The 22,494-nt window shown below is 46.4% G+C and overlaps 1 protein-coding gene across 1 annotated transcript in view; it reads right to left on the reverse strand.

Moving 5' to 3' along the window:
- The window catches only part of LOC139446379 (multiple epidermal growth factor-like domains protein 6), a 60,093-nt gene that overhangs the window by 15,188 nt on the left and 22,411 nt on the right, over nucleotides 1–22,494 (reverse strand). Inside the window, exons 12-26 of the mRNA XM_071227710.1 lie at nucleotides 21,972–22,109; nucleotides 20,957–21,094; nucleotides 20,409–20,543; nucleotides 16,548–16,680; nucleotides 16,187–16,413; nucleotides 15,002–15,139; nucleotides 13,056–13,193; nucleotides 12,041–12,178; nucleotides 11,493–11,627; nucleotides 7,632–7,764; nucleotides 7,271–7,497; nucleotides 6,086–6,223; nucleotides 3,154–3,291; nucleotides 2,135–2,272; nucleotides 1,587–1,721 (exon numbers count right to left, since the gene is read on the reverse strand). Coding sequence (XP_071083811.1) covers nucleotides 1,587–1,721; nucleotides 2,135–2,272; nucleotides 3,154–3,291; nucleotides 6,086–6,223; nucleotides 7,271–7,497; nucleotides 7,632–7,764; nucleotides 11,493–11,627; nucleotides 12,041–12,178; nucleotides 13,056–13,193; nucleotides 15,002–15,139; nucleotides 16,187–16,413; nucleotides 16,548–16,680; nucleotides 20,409–20,543; nucleotides 20,957–21,094; nucleotides 21,972–22,109 — 2,229 coding nt within the window. The remainder of the gene's footprint in view (nucleotides 1–1,586; nucleotides 1,722–2,134; nucleotides 2,273–3,153; nucleotides 3,292–6,085; nucleotides 6,224–7,270; nucleotides 7,498–7,631; nucleotides 7,765–11,492; nucleotides 11,628–12,040; nucleotides 12,179–13,055; nucleotides 13,194–15,001; nucleotides 15,140–16,186; nucleotides 16,414–16,547; nucleotides 16,681–20,408; nucleotides 20,544–20,956; nucleotides 21,095–21,971; nucleotides 22,110–22,494) is intronic.

Raw genomic sequence — 22,494 nt, forward strand, 5'->3', positions numbered from 1 at the left:
GCTACAAATACCGGATGATGTACAACAGATTTATCACATGCTTATTGGAGATAAACACAGGTCACTCACTTACGCCACATCTCTGCCCGGTCCACCTCCCTGACTGACTACAGGTCACTTACCTACGCCACATCTCTGCCCCGTCCACTTCCCTGACTGACTACAGGTCACTTACCTACGCCACATCTCTGCTCCGTCCACTTCCCTGACTGACTACAGGTCACTTACCTACGCCACATCTCTGCCCCGTCCACTGCCCTGACTGACTACAGGTCACTTACCTACGCCACATCTCTGCTCCGTCCACTTCCCTGACTGACTACAGGTCACTTACCTATGCCACATCTCTGCCCCGTCCACTTCCCTGACTGACTACAGGTCACTTACCTACGCCACATCACTGCCCCGTCCACCTCCCTCACTGACTACAGGTCACTTACCTACGCCACATCACTGCCCCGTCCACCTCCCTGACTGACTACAGGTCACTTACCTACGCCACATCTCTGCCCCGTCCACCTCCCTGACTGACTACAGGTCACTTAGCTACGTTACATCTCTGCCTTGTCCACCTCCCTCACTGACTACAGGTCACTTACCTACGCCACATCTCTGCTCCGTCCACTTCCCTGACTAACTACAGGTCACTTACCTATGCCACATCTCTGTCCCGTCCACCTCCCTCACTGACTACAGGTCACCTAGCTACGCCACATCACTGCCCCGTCCACTTCCCTGACTGACCACAGGTCACTAACTTACGCCACATCACTGCCCCGTCCACTTCCCTGACTGACCACAGGTCACTAACTTACGCCACATCTCTGCCCCGTCCACCTCCCTGACTGATTACAGGTCACTTACCTACGCCACATCTCTGCCCCATCCACCTCCCTGACTGATTACAGGTCACTTACCTACGCCACATCTCTGCCCCGTCCACTTCCCTGACTGACTACAGGTCACTTACCTACGCCACATCTCTGCCCCGTCCACTGCCCTGACTGACTACAGGTCACTTACCTACGCCACATCTCTGCTCCGTCCACTTCCCTCACTGACTACAGGTCACTTACCTACGCCACATCTCTGCCCCGTCCACTTCCCTGACTGACTACAGGTCACTTACCTACGCCACATCACTGCCCTGTCCACCCTAATCATTACTACAGGTCACTCATCTACGTCACATGTCTGCCCTGTCCACCCTCCCTGACTACAGGGCACATACCTACGTCACATCTCTGACCTGTCCACCCTAATCATTACTACAGGTCACTCATCTACGTCACATGTCTGCCCTGTCCACCCTCCCTGACTACAGGGCACATACCTACGTCACATCTCTGCCCTGCCCACCCTAATCATTACTACAGGTCACTCATCTACGTCACATGTCTGCCCTGTCCACCCTCCCTGACTACAGGGCACATACCTACGTCACATCTCTGCCCTGTCCACCCTAATCATTACTACAGGTCACTCATCTACGTCACATGTTTGCCCTGTCCACCCTCCCTGACTACAGGGCACATACCTACGTCACATCTCTGCCCTGTCCACCTCCCTGGCTACAGGTCACTCACCTTTGTCACATCTCTGTCCCATCCACCCATCACTGCAACCCTCCTGATCACATGTTCCGTCAACTGGGCTGCACTTCCCTGCACACTGACCACAAGTCTCAGAACACCCGGCACCATATCTGCCTTCGTCACATTCTGTCGACAATAGTCAAGCTGTTGAGAGACTCATTTATGGAAAAGGTTACACCCTTGTAACACATTAAAAGTGTTGTCAATAAAACACCACATATTAGTCGACTGCTTGTTTGAGCAGGTATGAAATACGTTTCTACCAAACAAAAGTTCGTTTACCAGTATTGATACAGTAAAGCCAATATTACCTACTTGACATATTGAGCCCGTCCCATTACCGGCCGGCCTATCCTTCTTCCCCACCAGGCGTAATCAAACAGTCGCAAGGGTTATAGTGGAATGTAAGAAATGCACAAAGTTACAGACAAATAATTAAGTAAAATAAATATTTCCAAAATATTGGACCTTCGTTTGTTTGATGCAAGACGTATTGTCATTTGAGTTGATCCAATGCAAAACACAAACGACTGTGATACCTTGGTGACATGTCATCCCTTGCCATCCTGGTTCACATCCATCCGGGCAGTCGCCTGACGTTTTGCTGCAGATGGCGTTACCACGACACTGGCCACACCTAGAGTTGCACTGAGCCCCATAGAAACGGTCCGTACAGTCTGCGTGGTAGACAGTTTACATTGTGGACATGGTACGTTGAGACGACAATACGCACACCTTCTCAAATTCAATAGTCTTTTTTATGACGAGACTTTATGTGCTATTACGCTCATATATTTTAGTTTCGGTCGTTAAGAAACTAAATTAACGACCTCTTTTTTGTGGATAAATTCTCGAATCTATTTGACTAATTGTCACGTGAGTGTCACAGATGAATTTCCTGTTTTACGTCTATCTATTTGATTACACTATTTCCTGTTTAATTTGTTTCGTATCCGGATATTAGTTTATTGTGTGTATTCTTATAGACACATTGATTGTAGCGTATTAATAAAAATATGTGTTTGGAAATTTTGTGCTTTCAAAGCGGCAAATTTTGCCCTTGTCGGTGGGTTCGGAAATAAAAAAAACCAAAAGTACCGCCAAAGTATTGAACTCTTTTTAAATTCGTCGTGGTCATAGTTTGTCAGTCCTTCACATGATGTTCAAAATCTTTAGTTGTGAATGTAAAAATGAAAATATGTTTACGTTTAGAATAGAATAATCACATCAAATCATATGAATATTAATGAGTGGATATATACTGCAACATGTGCCTCCAGTATTGATCATGACATTGTTGTAAGCCGTGTTAACAGCTTATAAATCATGATTTCATTGTTCAGGTAGTAATCTTTGGTGACATACTATACGATAATCGGTAAGCCTTGTCATACGGAATCCACTCACTCACTGAACTACCCAAACACCCACTCACTCACAGGAACTTGTATGTTATTATGTTACATCTATACTTGTAGACCACACGTGCTGCAATGACGTGTGGCCCTGTCCTGGACACTCAGAGAGTACACACATCTTGTGACAAAAGCTGACTCACCTCCACAATGACTTCCTCCCCAGTTGCCCTCACAACCAAGGTGACAGGAGCCGTTGTAGGGACTGCAGTTCTTGTGACCACCAACACACTGACCACACCGCCCTTCACACTTTAGGCCGTAACTGCCGGACTCGCATACTTGAAACAAAACAGATCTATATGAATACAGCAAGGGAAATGGTGAACACCGAAATGGACGTAAATTTAAGATGCCTTCCTGCACACTGACCACACCGCCCTACAGAAAGGGGAATGATAAAGACCTTTACTTGTCATTGAATACAATCTACCGGGATGGCAAAAGTGGCTTATTCATTGATACCAACATTCAGATCTAGATTCATGCTTATTACATTTGTAAGTGCGACAGAATAAAAACACCCAGTACCTGTGACACAGTCACAAGATGAAAACATGTAGAAGGCATAAGTGACATATTCGGGACATCAGAATTAAACGGGTGTTAGTATACCGGGTTTTCTAAAATGTTACCCCATTGATCTTTGATTCATGAATGTAGAAAAGGAAAAAAAATACATTCGGAGATTTGTTCTGATTTGTTTCAAAGTTGTGGTACAGAAAGTAAACACAATCAATGTACTGCAAATTAACATATTGGGGACTCGGGTGCAAGGTTGCTTCCTTGATTTCGACACGACATGTAAACTCACATTGGTGACATCCCCTCCCTGTTCTGCCTGCCTGACTACAGGATATCACTTACTTACTTACAATCCCAATCAAACCCTCTCATCCAAAACTTAATAAACCAAAACATCAGCCCTAAAAACCAAGCTCTAGCTCGTAAACACCCCTTACTTACCCCAATATCCCAAAGAATAACAAACTACCTAAATGAACACCAAATTAAAAATCTTAAACAAAACTGCAAACAATCAAATATCTTCACCCCTAAACTTAAAATACCCAAAATAGACACAACACTAGCTAGCCAAATAAATAAACAAACCGACCCAAACATAGCTAAAACTACCACACTAGCATACATACACAAAAATTGGCCAAATTGGTGTCACATTTACACGGACGGATCCTCAGATCCGACCTCCAAACACACGGGTTTCGGAGTCCATACCACACAACCAACTAAAACCACACAATCCTTCCGACTCCCAAATAACCAATCAATATTCACGGCCGAACTAATGGGCATGGCCTCAGCCCTCCACAATCAAGAATCCAAAAACAACCAAAAAATCCTAATACTTACTGACTCCCTAAGTGGACTACAAGCCCTACAAGCCCAAACAAAAATACCAAAAACCGACCTAAATTAATAAATCAAATACTTAAAAGCTCCAACGACCTAACAAAAGCAGGCAAACAAATAACCTTCTTGTGGATACCCGCCCACGTAGGAATATACGGTAATGAAAACGCCGATAAAGCAGCTAAACTATCCCTTAGAATCCCAGAAATAAGCTTAAACTTACCCATCTCAAAATCAGAAATTAAAAGTGTAAACAAACAAAAAATCACAAAAAAATGGCATAACCTATATCTAAACTCAAATAGCAAAATCAAAAGAGTGCTCAGCAAACCACTAACCAAACCAAAAATTCTCCATCCATCAAAAAAAATCGACAGAGTAATCACTAAACTCCAAACAGGACACACCAACCTAAATAACCACCTAAAAAAATTTAAAAAACACACTACAGGTAACTGCCCACACTGCAAACAACCAGAAACCCCAGAACACGCACTCATCCACTGCACACACTACCTAACACATCGAACCGCATTACAAACAACCCTCAATCTAAACAAGGCTCTCACTCTAGAAGCAATACTAAACCCACAAAATAAACTAGAAAACTTCAAGGCCTTAGGCGTATTCTTAATAAAAACGGAACTAATAAAACGCATCTAAAACCATAATAACCTACCAAATCAAAATCACATAAACAAACAATCATCCACCATACCCAGCTCCCTTAGTTCTCCTCCCCAACCCCATCAGCATCTATTCCAAATCTCAAAATTCCCAAATTCTATATAAGCAACCCCTAAAGCCCCCTCTTGGGTTGCACAGACCACCCTCGCCCCTTTCGGAAACACATTAAATGGCCTGGCCGGGCCCGTGTGCGAAATACGCATCAGTCGGAAAGCGCACGTTAAATCTCCAAAGTAAGTAAGTAAGTAAGTACAGCCCCTCCCTGTTCTGCCTGCCTGACTACTGGGTATCACAAAATGTAGTGCCGTTATGTAAACTCACTTTGCTGACAGCCCCTCACTGATCTGCCTGCCTGACTCCTGGGTATCACAACATGTAGTGCCGTTATGTAAACTCACATTGCTGACATCCCCTCACTGATCTGCCTGCCTGACTACTGGGTATCACGACATGTAGTGCCGTTATGTAAACTCACATTGCTGACAGCCCCTCCCTGTTCTGCCTGCCTGACTACAAGGTATCACAACATGTAGTGCCGTTATGTAAACTCACATTGCTGACATCCCCTCACTGATCTGCCTGCCTGACTACTGGGTATCACAACATGTAGTGCCGTTATGTAAACTCACATTGCTGACATCCCCTCCCTGTTCTGCCTGCCTGACTACAGGGTATCACAACATGTAGTGCCGTTATGTAAACTCACATTGCTGACAGCCCCTCCCTGTTCTGCCTGCCTGACTACTGGGTATCACGACATGTAGTGCCGTTGTGTAAACTCACATTGCTGACAGTCCCTCCCTGTTCTTCCTGCCTGACTACAGGGTATCACGACATGTAGTGCCGTCATGTAAACTCACATTGCTGACATCCCCTCCCTGTTCTGCCTGCCTGACTACAGGGTATCACGACATGTAGTGCCGTCATGTAAACTCACATTGGTGACATCCCCTCCCTGTTCTTCCTGCCTGACTACAGGGTATCACAACATGTAGTGCCGTTATGTAAACTCACATTGCTGACAGCCCCTCCCTGTTCTGCCTGCCTCACAGCCGCTCCTGCACTCCCCTGTGGTCTTGTCACAGATCTCTGTCACATTCAGGCAGAGGCAGGACTGGGTACAGTCGACTCCGAAGTGACCATCTCTGCACTCTAGAAAAACGAAGTGTATTGTTAAATTTTAGCTTTCTTACAAAATAGATCAATACCAGTTTAACATATATATTTGATATACGACAAGCGTAAGTGTTCCTAAAGATACAAAATACACAGACTTTGAACCTCAATTGATTATTGGAAGCCTGGTGTCACAGTCTAATCTGAGGATTATGCACTGATGGAAACAAAGAAGGGGACGTCTTCAGTATAAAGGAGAGCAATTACACCTGACACAGTATGTTCCTGAGAACACAACAAGACGTTTCTCTAACGACTACATCTTAACACAACAGTAACTTAGGTTTCTATGCGCTTCCTGTTTGGTTTAAACATATTTCTATTTCAAATAAAAATTGGAATCGGTAAACAAAACAGCGCTTATTTGAATACCTCTCCCTACATAGAAATCAGGTAAGAAACATAGTCAAGGTGTATACATATGTAATATTTACACAAAAATACCTTGATGGTTAGTTATCAAGTATGATCAGCAGTGTCCGGTTTTGATAGTCCGAATGATGGGATTATACGTAATATTAAATACTACATAATACACAGAAGATACTTAATATTATATGTGAGGGTTTGGTGTATTTTGTAAGTTTAAATCTGCCAGAATTTGAGAAGAAAGTATCTCTTGATTTGCTTCAGTTGATAGGCCGTCACATCTGCAAGGTACTGTATTTATATCATATCCTTTTGTGTAATGTAATGAATTGCAAACAAAGAAGAAGTGTAGCGGGTGACCACAGGAACAACCTGGGCTGTCAGTTATGAATCTAGCGAATGTATGTCTGTTCCCCAGTACAGTATAACCAGTTTGCCATGAGGAATTCCCTGAGTTCAACGAACACTATACTTCAATTAAATATTCGTTCAGTGCAGGATGATAACAATAATGTTTTCAGATTTTATTCCATACAAAATAAAATTCAGACATGTTCTAAGAGTTGGGAGAACTGTACCTGCTCCTTCGTGCACTTCAGAGTACAGTAGAAAAACGGAAGATCAGATCTAGATGGGTATATATTTGTATTTTACCGTCACACTGAGCTCCCTGCCACTTCTCTTTACAACCGGTCTGACATCTCCCGTCAGTTCTACGGCATCTGGGGTTACCTCCCTTACACTGGCCACACACACCTCCACACCGGAACCCATAGCGCCCGCTGGGACATGCTGTGGGGTAGAACATGGCACAATGGTTACCTCCCTTACACTGGCCACACACACCTCCACACTGGAACCATTGCGCCCGCTGGGACATGCTGTGGGGTAGAACATGGCACAATGGTTACCTCCCTTACACTGGCCACACACACCTCCACACTGGAACCATAGCGTCCTCTGGGACATACTGTGGAGTAGAACATGACACAGTGGTTACCTCCCTTACACTGACCACACCCACACCCACACTGGAACCATAGCGTCCGCTGGGACATGCTGTGGGGTAGAACATGACACAGTGGTTACCTCCCTTACACTGGCCACACACACCTCCACACTGGAACCATAGCGCCCGCTGGGACATGCTGTGGGGTAGAACATGACACAGTGGTTACCTCCCTTACACTGGCCACACAAACCTCCACACTGGAACCATAGCGTCCTCTGGGACATGCTGTGGGGTAGAACATGACACAGTGGTTACCTCCCTTACACTGGCCACACAAACTTCCATATTGGAACCCATCGGGTCCTCTGGGACATGCTTTGGGCTAAACCAGGACACACAGGTGTATATATAATATGTACAAGATGCCTTATTAAACACACTGAATATATACTCACATCAGACTTGTATAAACCCACTCCTCTCCAGCATACTAGTGTTATTTTATGGAACAATATGTGTTTCATAGTTAATCAGCTATGAATGTCTTTCTGTGGAAATGTCTATATTCGGTGGAAGATTGAATTAATTAATGTCAGAATGCCGCCCCCTGTGCATCCATTCTACAGCCACTGCTACAGTCTCCGCTTGTTTTGTCCCATGCCTAACTTCTGTTCTCACAGCGACATTGCCGACTCTCAGACCCCTGTGAATAAGGGTCCAACTCAAGTCTAGAATGATTGGGCAAGTCTAGATTACCTCAGCTCCTGAATTTAAGCATTGATCTGGGGTCCATTTATATGATTATTTATTTATTTGTGCAAGTATAATAGATAATTTCATTTCTGGGACTAAGCCTTAGTCTTATGTTTGTATTGAACCAGTAGTTGTATTTCATTAGTGTTCAGAGATATCAACTACCGTTGACAGTTCGTTATAAATTTATTATGCTTTATGATGATATCCTTCATCTACAGAGCTACAAATACCGGATGATGTACAACAGATTTATCACATGCTTATTGCAGATAAACACAGGTCACTCACTTACGCCACATCTCTGCCCCGTCCACCTCCCTGACTGACTACAGGTCACTTACCTACGCCACATCTCTGCCCCGTCCACTTCCCTGACTGACTACAGGTCACTTACCTACGCCACATCTCTGCTCCGTCCACTTCCCTGACTGACTACAGGTCACTTACCTACGCCACATCTCTGCCCCGTCCACTGCCCTGACTGACTACAGGTCACTTACCTACGCCACATCTCTGCTCCGTCCACTTCCCTGACTGACTACAGGTCACTTACCTACGCCACATCTCTGCCCCGTCCACTTCCCTGACTGACTACAGGTCACTTACCTACGCCACATCACTGCCCCGTCCACCTCCCTCACTGACTACAGGTCACTTACCTACGCCACATCACTGCCCCGTCCACCTCCCTGACTGACTACAGGTCACTTACCTACGCCACATCTCTGCCCCGTCCACCTCCCTGACTGACTACAGGTCACTTAGCTACGTTACATCTCTGCCTTGTCCACCTCCCTCACTGACTACAGGTCACTTACCTACGCCACATCTCTGCTCCGTCCACTTCCCTGACTGACTACAGGTCACTTACCTATGCCACATCTCTGTCCCATCCACCTCCCTCACTGACTACAGGTCACCTAGCTACGCCACATCACTGCCCCGTCCACCTCCCTGACTGACCACAGGTCACTAACTTACGCCACATCTCTGCCCCATCCACCTCCCTGACTGATTACAGGTCACTTACCTACGCCACATCTCTGCCCCGTCCACTTCCCTGACTGACTACAGGTCACTTACCTACGCCACATCTCTGCCCCGTCCACTGCCCTGACTGACTACAGGTCACTTACCTACGCCACATCTCTGCTCCGTCCACTTCCCTGACTGACTACAGGTCACTTACCTACGCCACATCTCTGCCCCGTCCACTTCCCTGACTGACTACAGGTCACTTACCTACGCCACATCACTGCCCCGTCCACCTCCCTGACTGACTACAGGTCACTTACCTACGCCACATCACTGCCCCGTCCACCTCCCTGACTGACTACAGGTCACTTACCTACGCCACATCACTGCCCCATCCACCTCCCTGACTGACTACAGGTCACTTACCTACGCCACATCACTGCCCCGTCCACCTCCCTCACTGACTACAGGTCACTTACCTACGCCACATCACTGCCCCGTCCACCTCCCTCACTGACTACAGGTCACTTACCTACGTCACATCTCTGCCCTGTCCACCCTAATCATTACTACAGGTCACTCATCTACGTCACATGTCTGCCCTGTCCACCCTCCCTGACTACAGGGCACATACCTACGCCACATCTCTGCTCCGTCCACTTCCCTGACTGACTACAGGTCACTTACCTATGCCACATCTCTGTCCCGTCCACCTCCCTCACTGACTACAGGTCACTTACCTACGCCACATCACTGCCCCGTCCACCTCCCTGACTGACCACAGGTCACTTACCTACGCCACATCACTGCCCTGTCCACCCTAATCATTACTACAGGTCACTCATCTACGTCACATGTCTGCCCTGTCCACCCTCCCTGACTACAGGGCACATACCTACGCCACATCTCTGCTCCGTCCACTTCCCTGACTGACTACAGGTCACATACCTATGCCACATCTCTGTCCCGCCCACCTCCCTCACTGACTACAGGTCACCTAGCTACGCCACATCACTGCCCCGTCCACCTCCCTGACTGACCACAGGGCACATACCTACGCCACATCTCTGCTCCGTCCACTTCCCTGACTGACTACAGGTCACTTACCTACGCCACATCTCTGTCCCGTCCACCTCCCTCACTGACTACAGGTCACCTAGCTACGCCACATCACTGCCCCGTCCACCTCCCTGACTGACCACAGGTCACTAACTTACGCCACATCTCTGCCCCGTCCACCTCCCTGACTGACTACAGGTCACTTACCTACGCCACATCTCTGCCCCGTCCACTTCCCTGACTGACTACAGGTCACTTACCTACGCCACATCTCTGCCCCGTCCACTTCCCTGACTGACTACAGGTCACTTACCTACGCCACATCTCTGCTCCGTCCACTTCCCTGACTGACTACAGGTCACTTACCTACGCCACATCTCTGCCCCGTCCACTTCCCTGACTGACTACAGGTCACTTACCTACGTAAAAATCACTGCCCCGTCCACCTCCCTCACTGACTACAGGTCACTTACCTACGCCACATCACTGCCCTGTCCACCCTAATCATTACTACAGGTCACTCATCTACGTCACATGTCTGCCCTGTCCACCCTCCCTGACTACAGGGCACATACCTACGTCACATCTCTGCCCTGTCCACCCTAATCATTACTACAGGTCACTCATCTACGTCACATGTCTGCCCTGTCCACCCTTCCTGACTACAGGGCACATACCTACGTCACATCTCTGCCCTGTCCACCCTAATCATTACTACAGGTCACTCATCTACGTCACATGTCTGCCCTGTCCACCCTCCCTGACTACAGGGCACATACCTACGTCACATCTCTGCCCTGTCCACCCTAATCATTACTACAGGTCACTCATCTACGTCACATGTCTGCCCTGTCCACCCTCCCTGACTACAGGGCACATACCTACGTCACATCTCTGCCCTGCCCACCCTAATCATTACTACAGGTCACTCATCTACGTCACATGTCTGCCCTGTCCACCCTCCCTGACTACAGGGCACATACCTACGTCACATCTCTGCCCTGTCCACCCTAATCATTACTACAGGTCACTCATCTACGTCACATGTTTGCCCTGTCCACCCTCCCTGACTACAGGGCACATACCTACGTCACATCTCTGCCCTGTCCACCTCCCTGGCTACAGGTCACTCACCTTTGTCACATCTCTGTCCCATCCACCCATCACTGCAACCCTCCTGATCACATGTTCCGTCAACTGGGCTGCACTTCCCTGCACACTGACCACAAGTCTCAGAACACCCGGCACCATATCTGCCTTCGTCACATTCTGTCGACAATAGTCAAGCTGTTGAGAGACTCATTTATGGAAAAGGTTACACCCTTGTAACACATTAAAAGTGTTGGCAATAAAACACCACATATTAGTCGACTGCTTGTTTGAGCAGGTATGAAATACGTTTCTACCAAACAAAAGTTCGTTTACCAGTATTGATACAGTAAAGCCAATATTACCTGCTTGACATATTGAGCCCGTCCCATTACCGGCCGGCCTATCCTTCTTCCCCACCAGGCGTAATCAAACAGTCGCAAGGGTTATAGTGGAATGTAAGAAATGCACAAAGTTACAGACAAATAATTAAGTAAAATAAATATTTCCAAAATATTGGACCTTCGTTTGTTTGATGCAAGACGTATTGTCATTTGAGTTGATCCAATGCAAAACACAAACGACTGTGATACCTTGGTGACATGTCATCCCTTGCCATCCTGGTTCACATCCATCCGGGCAGTCGCCTGACGTTTTGCTGCAGATGGCGCTACCACGACACTGGCCACACCTAGAGTTGCACTGAGCCCCATAGAAACGGTCCGTACACTCTGCGTGGTAGACAGTTTACATTGTGGACATGGTACGTTGAGACGACAATACGCACACCTTCTCAAATTCAATAGTCTTTTTTACCACGAGACTTTTATGTGCTATTACGCTCATATATTTTAGTTTCGGTCGTTAAGAAACTAAATTAACGACCTCTTTTTTGTGGATAAATTCTCGAATCTATTTGACTAATTGTCACGTGAGTGTCACAGATGAATTTCCTGTTTTACGTCTATCTATTTGATTACACTATTTCCTGTTTAATTTGTTTCGTATCCGGATATTAGTTTATTGTGTGTATTCTTATAGACACATTGATTGTAGCGTATTAATAAAAATATGTGTTTGAAAATTTTGTGTTTTCCAAATTTTGCCCGTGGTCTGTGGGTTCGTAAATCTAAAAAACAAAAGTACCGTCAAAGTATTGAACACTTTTTAAATCGTCGTGGTAATAGTTTGTCAGTCCTTCACATGATGTTCAAAATTTTTAGTTGTGAACGTAAAAATTAAAAATTAATATGTTTTACGTTTAGAATAGAATAATCCCAAATCATATGAATATTAATGAGTGGACATTTACTGCAACATGTGCCTCAAGTCTTGATCATGACATTGTTGTAAGCCTCGTTAACAGCTTATAAATCATGATTTCATTGTTCAGGTAGTAATCTTTAGTGACATACTATACGATAATCGGTAAGCCTTGTCATACGGAATCCACTCACTCACTGAACTACCCAAACACCCACTCACTCACAGGAACTTGTATGTTATTATGTTACATCTATACTTGTAGACCACACGTGCAGCAATGACGTGTGGCCCTGTCCTGGACACTCAGAGAGTACACACATCTTGTGACAAAAGCTGACTCACCTCCACAACGACTTCCTCCCCAGTTGCCCTCACAGCCATGGTGACAGGAGCCGTTGTAGGGACTGCAGTTCGTGTGACCACCTGCACACTGACCACACCGCCCTTCACACTTCAGGCCGTAACTGCCGGACTCGCATACTTGAAACAAAACAGATATATCTGAATACAACAAGGGAAATGGTGAACGCCGAAATGGACATGAATCTAAGATGCATTCCTGCACACTGACCACACCGCCCTACAGAAAGGGAAGTGATAAAGACCTTTACTTGTCATTGAATAAAATCTACCGGGATGGCAAACGTGGCTTATTCATTGATACCAACATTCAGATCTAGATTCATGCTTATTACATTTGTAAGTGCGACAGAATAAAAACACCCAGTACCTGTGACACAGTCACAAGATGAAAACATGTAGAAGGCATAAGTGACATATTCGGGCCATCAGAATTAAACGGGTGTTGGTATACCGGGTTTTCTAAAATGTTACCCCATTGATCTTTGATTCATGAATGTAGAAGAGGAAAAAAATACATTAGGAGATTTGTTCTGATTTGTTTCAAAGTTGTGGTACAGAAAGTAAACACAATCAATATACTGCAAAATAACATATTGGGGACTCGGGTGCAAGGTTCCTACCATGATTTCGACACCACATACCAACATGGTACTACTGGGTATCACGACATGTAGTGCCGTTATGTAAACTCACATTGCTGACAACCCCTCCCTGTTCTGCCTGCCTGACTACAGGGTATCACAACATGTAGTGCCGTTATGTAAACTCACATTGCTGACAACCCCTCCCTGTTCTGCCTGCCTGACTACAGGGTATCACAATATGTAGTGCCGTTATGTAAACTCACATTGCTGCCATCCCCTCCCTGTTCTGTCTGCCTGACTACAGGATATCACGACATGTAGTGCCGTTATGTAAACTCACATTGCTGACATCCCCTTCCTGTTCTGCCTGCCTGACTACAGGATATCACAACATGTAGTGCCGTTATGTAAACTCACATTGCTGACAACCCCTCCCTGTTCTGCTTGCCTGACTACAGGGTATCACAACATGTAGTGCCGTTATGTAAACTCACATTGCTGACAGTCCCTCCCTGTTCTGCCTGCCTGACTACTGGGTATCACAATATGTAGTGCCGTTATGTAAACTCACATTGCTGACATCCCCTCCCTGTTCTGTCTGCCTGACTACAGGATATCACGACATGTAGTGCCGTTATGTAAACTCACATTGCTGACATCCCCTCCCTGTTCTGTCTGCCTGACTACAGGATATCACAACATGTAGTGCCGTTATGTAAACTCACATTGCTGACAACCCCTCCCTGTTCTGTCTGCCTGACTACAGGGTATCACAATATGTAGTGCCGTTATGTAAACTCACATTGCTGACAGTCCCTCCCTGTTCTGCCTGCCTGACTACAGGGTATCACAATATGTAGTGCCGTTATGTAAACTCACATTGCTGCCATCCCCTCCCTGTTCTGTCTGCCTGACTACAGGATATCACGACATGTAGTGCCGTTATGTAAACTCACATTGCTGACATCCCCTCCCTGTTCTGCCTGCCTGACTACAGGATATCACAATATGTAGTGCCGTTATGTAAACTCACATTGCTGACAGCCCCTCCCTGTTCTGCCTGACTGACTACAGGATATCACAACATGTAGTGCCGTTATGTAAACTCACATTGCTGACAGCCCCTCCCTGTTCTGTCTGCCTGACTACAGTGTATCACAACATGTAGTGCCGTTATGTAAACTCACATTGCTGACATCCCCTCCCTGTTCTGTCTGCCTGACTACAGTGTATCACAACATGTAGTGCCGTTATGTAAACTCACATTGCTGACAGCCCCTCCCTGTTCTTCCTGCCTGACTACAGGGTATCACGACATGTAGTGCCGTTATGTAAACTCACATTGCTGACATCCCCTCCCTGTTCTTCCTTCCTGACATCCGCTCCTGCACTCCCCCGTGGTCTTGTCACAGATCTCCGTCACATTCAGGCAGAGGCAGGACTGGGTACAGTTGACTCCGAAGTGACCATCTCTGCACTCTAGAAAAACGAAGCGTATTGTTAAATTTTAGCTTTCTTACAAAATAGATCAGTACCAGTTTAACATATATATTTGATATACGACAAGCGTAAGTGTTCCTAAAGATACAAAATACACAGACTTTGAACCTCAATTGATTATTGGAAGCCTGGTGTCACAGTCTAATCTGAGGATTATGCACTGATGGAAACAAAGAAGGGGACGTCTTCAGTATAAAGGAGAGCAATTACACCTGACACAGTATGTTCCTGAGAACACAACAAGACGTTTCTCTAACGACTACATCTTAACACAACAGTAACTTAGGTTTCTATGCGCTTCCTGTTTGGTTTAAACATATTTCTATTTCAAATAAAAATTGGAATCGGTAAACAAAACAGCGCTTATTTGAATACCTCTCCCTACATAGAAATCAGGTAAGAAACATAGTCAAGGTGTATACATATGTAATATTTACACAAAAATACCTTGATGGTTAGTTATCAAGTATGATCAGCAGTGTCCGGTTTTGATAGTCCGAATGATGGGATTATACGTAATATTAAATACTACATAATACACAGAAGATACTTAATATTATATGTGAGGGTTTGGTGTATTTTGTAAGTTTAAATCTGCCAGAATTTGAGAAGAAAGTATCTCTTGATTTGCTTCAGTTGATAGGCCGTCACATCTGCAAGGTACTGTATTTATATCATATCCTTTTGTGTAATGTAATGAATTGCAAACAAAGAAGAAGTGTAGCGGGTGACCACAGGAACAACCTGGGCTGTCAGTTATGAATCTAGCGAATGTATGTCTGTTCCCCAGTACAGTATAACCAGTTTGCCATGAGGAATTCCCTGAGTTCAACGAACACTATACTTCAATTAAATATTCGTTCAGTGCAGGATGATAACAATAATGTTTTCAGATTTTATTCCATACAAAATAAAATTCAGACATGTTCTAAGAGTTGGGAGAACTGTACCTGCTCCTTCGTGCACTTCAGAGTACAGTAGAAAAACGGAAGATCAGATCTAGATGGGTATATATTTGTATTTTACCGTCACACTGAGCTCCCTGCCACTTCTCTTTACAACCGGTCTGACATCTCCCGTCAGTTCTACGGCATCTGGGGTTACCTCCCTTACACTGGCCACACACACCTCCACACCGGAACCCATAGCGCCCGCTGGGACATGCTGTGGGGTAGAACATGGCACAATGGTTACCTCCCTTACACTGGCCACACACACCTCCACACTGGAACCATTGCGCCCGCTGGGACATGCTGTGGGGTAGAACATGGCACAATGGTTACCTCCCTTACACTGGCCACACACACCTCCACACTGGAACCATAGCGTCCTCTGGGACATACTGTGGAGTAGAACATGACACAGTGGTTACCTCCCTTACACTGACCACACCCACACCCACACTGGAACCATAGCGTCCGCTGGGACATGCTGTGGGGTAGAACATGACACAGTGGTTACCTCCCTTACACTGGCCACACACACCTCCACACTGGAACCATAGCGCCCGCTGGGACATGCTGTGGGGTAGAACATGACACAGTGGTTACCTCCCTTACACTGGCCACACAAACCTCCACACTGGAACCATAGCGTCCTCTGGGACATGCTGTGGGGTAGAACATGACACAGTGGTTACCTCCCTTACACTGGCCACACAAACTTCCATATTGGAACCCATCGGGTCCTCTGGGACATGCTTTGGGCTAAACCAGGACACACAGGTGTATATATAATATGTACAAGATGCCTTATTAAACACACTGAATATATACTCACATCAGACTTGTATAAACCCACTCCTCTCCAGCATACTAGTGTTATTTTATGGAACAATATGTGTTTCATAGTTAATCAGCTATGAATGTCTTTCTGTGGAAATGTCTATATTCGGTGGAAGATTGAATTAATTAATGTCAGAATGCCGCCCCCTGTGCATCCATTCTACAGCCACTGCTACAGTCTCCGCTTGTTTTGTCCCATGCCTAACTTCTGTTCTCACAGCGACATTGCCGACTCTCAGACCCCTGTGAATAAGGGTCCAACTCAAGTCTAGAATGATTGGGCAAGTCTAGATTACCTCAGCTCCTGAATTTAAGCATTGATCTGGGGTCCATTTATATGATTATTTATTTATTTGTGCAAGTATAATAGATAATTTCATTTCTGGGACTAAGCCTTAGTCTTATGTTTGTATTGAACCAGTAGTTGTATTTCATTAGTGTTCAGAGATATCAACTACCGTTGACAGTTCGTTATAAATTTATTATGCTTTATGATGATATCCTTCATCTACAGAGCTACAAATACCGGATGATGTACAACAGATTTATCACATGCTTATTGCAGATAAACACAGGTCACTCACTTACGCCACATCTCTGCCCCGTCCACCTCCCTGACTGACTACAGGTCACTTACCTACGCCACATCTCTGCCCCGTCCACTTCCCTGACTGACTACAGGTCACTTACCTACGCCACATCTCTGCTCCGTCCACTTCCCTGACTGACTACAGGTCACTTACCTACGCCACATCTCTGCCCCGTCCACTGCCCTGACTGACTACAGGTCACTTACCTACGCCACATCTCTGCTCCGTCCACTTCCCTGACTGACTACAGGTCACTTACCTACGCCACATCTCTGCCCCGTCCACTTCCCTGACTGACTACAGGTCACTTACCTACGCCACATCACTGCCCCGTCCACCTCCCTCACTGACTACAGGTCACTTACCTACGCCACATCACTGCCCCGTCCACCTCCCTGACTGACTACAGGTCACTTACCTACGCCACATCTCTGCCCCGTCCACCTCCCTGACTGACTACAGGTCACTTAGCTACGTTACATCTCTGCCTTGTCCACCTCCCTCACTGACTACAGGTCACTTACCTACGCCACATCTCTGCTCCGTCCACTTCCCTGACTGACTACAGGTCACTTACCTATGCCACATCTCTGTCCCATCCACCTCCCTCACTGACTACAGGTCACCTAGCTACGCCACATCACTGCCCCGTCCACCTCCCTGACTGACCACAGGTCACTAACTTACGCCACATCTCTGCCCCATCCACCTCCCTGACTGATTACAGGTCACTTACCTACGCCACATCTCTGCCCCGTCCACTTCCCTGACTGACTACAGGTCACTTACCTACGCCACATCTCTGCCCCGTCCACTGCCCTGACTGACTACAGGTCACTTACCTACGCCACATCTCTGCTCCGTCCACTTCCCTGACTGACTACAGGTCACTTACCTACGCCACATCTCTGCCCCGTCCACTTCCCTGACTGACTACAGGTCACTTACCTACGCCACATCACTGCCCCGTCCACCTCCCTGACTGACTACAGGTCACTTACCTACGCCACATCACTGCCCCGTCCACCTCCCTGACTGACTACAGGTCACTTACCTACGCCACATCACTGCCCCATCCACCTCCCTGACTGACTACAGGTCACTTACCTACGCCACATCACTGCCCCGTCCACCTCCCTCACTGACTACAGGTCACTTACCTACGCCACATCACTGCCCCGTCCACCTCCCTCACTGACTACAGGTCACTTACCTACGTCACATCTCTGCCCTGTCCACCCTAATCATTACTACAGGTCACTCATCTACGTCACATGTCTGCCCTGTCCACCCTCCCTGACTACAGGGCACATACCTACGCCACATCTCTGCTCCGTCCACTTCCCTGACTGACTACAGGTCACTTACCTATGCCACATCTCTGTCCCGTCCACCTCCCTCACTGACTACAGGTCACTTACCTACGCCACATCACTGCCCCGTCCACCTCCCTGACTGACCACAGGTCACTTACCTACGCCACATCACTGCCCTGTCCACCCTAATCATTACTACAGGTCACTCATCTACGTCACATGTCTGCCCTGTCCACCCTCCCTGACTACAGGGCACATACCTACGCCACATCTCTGCTCTGTCCACTTCCCTGACTGACTACAGGTCACATACCTATGCCACATCTCTGTCCCGCCCACCTCCCTCACTGACTACAGGTCACCTAGCTACGCCACATCACTGCCCCGTCCACCTCCCTGACTGACCACAGGGCACATACCTACGCCACATCTCTGCTCCGTCCACTTCCCTGACTGACTACAGGTCACTTACCTACGCCACATCTCTGTCCCGTCCACCTCCCTCACTGACTACAGGTCACCTAGCTACGCCACATCACTGCCCCGTCCACCTCCCTGACTGACCACAGGTCACTAACTTACGCCACATCTCTGCCCCGTCCACCTCCCTGACTGACTACAGGTCACTTACCTACGCCACATCTCTGCCCCGTCCACTTCCCTGACTGACTACAGGTCACTTACCTACGCCACATCTCTGCCCCGTCCACTTCCCTGACTGACTACAGGTCACTTACCTACGCCACATCTCTGCTCCGTCCACTTCCCTGACTGACTACAGGTCACTTACCTACGCCACATCTCTGCCCCGTCCACTTCCCTGACTGACTACAGGTCACTTACCTACGTAAAAATCACTGCCCCGTCCACCTCCCTCACTGACTACAGGTCACTTACCTACGCCACATCACTGCCCTGTCCACCCTAATCATTACTACAGGTCACTCATCTACGTCACATGTCTGCCCTGTCCACCCTCCCTGACTACAGGGCACATACCTACGTCACATCTCTGCCCTGTCCACCCTAATCATTACTACAGGTCACTCATCTACGTCACATGTCTGCCCTGTCCACCCTTCCTGACTACAGGGCACATACCTACGTCACATCTCTGCCCTGTCCACCCTAATCATTACTACAGGTCACTCATCTACGTCACATGTCTGCCCTGTCCACCCTCCCTGACTACAGGGCACATACCTACGTCACATCTCTGCCCTGTCCACCCTAATCATTACTACAGGTCACTCATCTACGTCACATGTCTGCCCTGTCCACCCTCCCTGACTACAGGGCACATACCTACGTCACATCTCTGCCCTGCCCACCCTAATCATTACTACAGGTCACTCATCTACGTCACATGTCTGCCCTGTCCACCCTCCCTGACTACAGGGCACATACCTACGTCACATCTCTGCCCTGTCCACCCTAATCATTACTACAGGTCACTCATCTACGTCACATGTTTGCCCTGTCCACCCTCCCTGACTACAGGGCACATACCTACGTCACATCTCTGCCCTGTCCACCTCCCTGGCTACAGGTCACTCACCTTTGTCACATCTCTGTCCCATCCACCCATCACTGCAACCCTCCTGATCACATGTTCCGTCAACTGGGCTGCACTTCCCTGCACACTGACCACAAGTCTCAGAACACCCGGCACCATATCTGCCTTCGTCACATTCTGTCGACAATAGTCAAGCTGTTGAGAGACTCATTTATGGAAAAGGTTACACCCTTGTAACACATTAAAAGTGTTGGCAATAAAACACCACATATTAGTCGACTGCTTGTTTGAGCAGGTATGAAATACGTTTCTACCAAACAAAAGTTCGTTTACCAGTATTGATACAGTAAAGCCAATATTACCTGCTTGACATATTGAGCCCGTCCCATTACCGGCCGGCCTATCCTTCTTCCCCACCAGGCGTAATCAAACAGTCGCAAGGGTTATAGTGGAATGTAAGAAATGCACAAAGTTACAGACAAATAATTAAGTAAAATAAATATTTCCAAAATATTGGACCTTCGTTTGTTTGATGCAAGACGTATTGTCATTTGAGTTGATCCAATGCAAAACACAAACGACTGTGATACCTTGGTGACATGTCATCCCTTGCCATCCTGGTTCACATCCATCCGGGCAGTCGCCTGACGTTTTGCTGCAGATGGCGCTACCACGACACTGGCCACACCTAGAGTTGCACTGAGCCCCATAGAAACGGTCCGTACACTCTGCGTGGTAGACAGTTTACATTGTGGACATGGTACGTTGAGACGACAATACGCACACCTTCTCAAATTCAATAGTCTTTTTTACCACGAGACTTTTATGTGCTATTACGCTCATATATTTTAGTTTCGGTCGTTAAGAAACTAAATTAACGACCTCTTTTTTGTGGATAAATTCTCGAATCTATTTGACTAATTGTCACGTGAGTGTCACAGATGAATTTCCTGTTTTACGTCTATCTATTTGATTACACTATTTCCTGTTTAATTTGTTTCGTATCCGGATATTAGTTTATTGTGTGTATTCTTATAGACACATTGATTGTAGCGTATTAATAAAAATATGTGTTTGAAAATTTTGTGTTTTCCAAATTTTGCCCGTGGTCTGTGGGTTCGTAAATCTAAAAAACAAAAGTACCGTCAAAGTATTGAACACTTTTTAAATCGTCGTGGTAATAGTTTGTCAGTCCTTCACATGATGTTTAAAATTTTTAGTTGTGAACGTAAAAATTAAAAATTAATATGTTTTACGTTTAGAATAGAATAATCCCAAATCATATGAATATTAATGAGTGGACATTTACTGCAACATGTGCCTCCAGTCTTGATCATGACATTGTTGTAAGCCTCGTTAACAGCTTATAAATCATGATTTCATTGTTCAGGTAGTAATCTTTAGTGACATACTATACGATAATCGGTAAGCCTTGTCATACGGAATCCACTCACTCACTGAACTACCCAAACACCCACTCACTCACAGGAACTTGTATGTTATTATGTTACATCTATACTTGTAGACCACACGTGCAGCAATGACGTGTGGCCCTGTCCTGGACACTCAGAGAGTACACACATCTTGTGACAAAAGCTGACTCACCTCCACAACGACTTCCTCTCCAGTTGCCCTCACAGCCATGGTGACAGGAGCCGTTGTAGGGACTGCAGTTCGTGTGACCACCTGCACACTGACCACACCGCCCTTCACACTTCAGGCCGTAACTGCCGGACTCGCATACTTGAAACAAAACAGATCTATCTGAATACAACAAGGGAAATGGTGAACACCAAAATGGACGTGAATCTAAGATGCCTTCCTGCACTGTGACCACACCGCCCTTCACACCGCCCTACAGAAAGGGAAATGATAAAGACCTTTACTTGTCATTGAATAAAATCTACCGGGATGGCAAACGTGGCTTATTCATTGATACCAACATTCAGATCTAGATTCATGCTTATTACATTTGTAAGTGCGACAGAATAAAAAACACCAAGCACCTGTGACATCAGAACTAAACGGGTGTTAGTATACCGGGTTTTCTAAAATGATCTTTGATTGATGAATGTACAAGAGGAAAGAAATACATTAGGAGATTTGTTCTGATTTGTTTTAAAGTTGT

This window comes from Haliotis cracherodii, unplaced genomic scaffold (genome assembly GCF_022045235.1).
Source record: "Haliotis cracherodii isolate W230 unplaced genomic scaffold, xgHalCrac1.p SCAF_6, whole genome shotgun sequence".
NCBI classification, from domain to species: Eukaryota; Metazoa; Mollusca; class Gastropoda; order Lepetellida; family Haliotidae; genus Haliotis; species Haliotis cracherodii.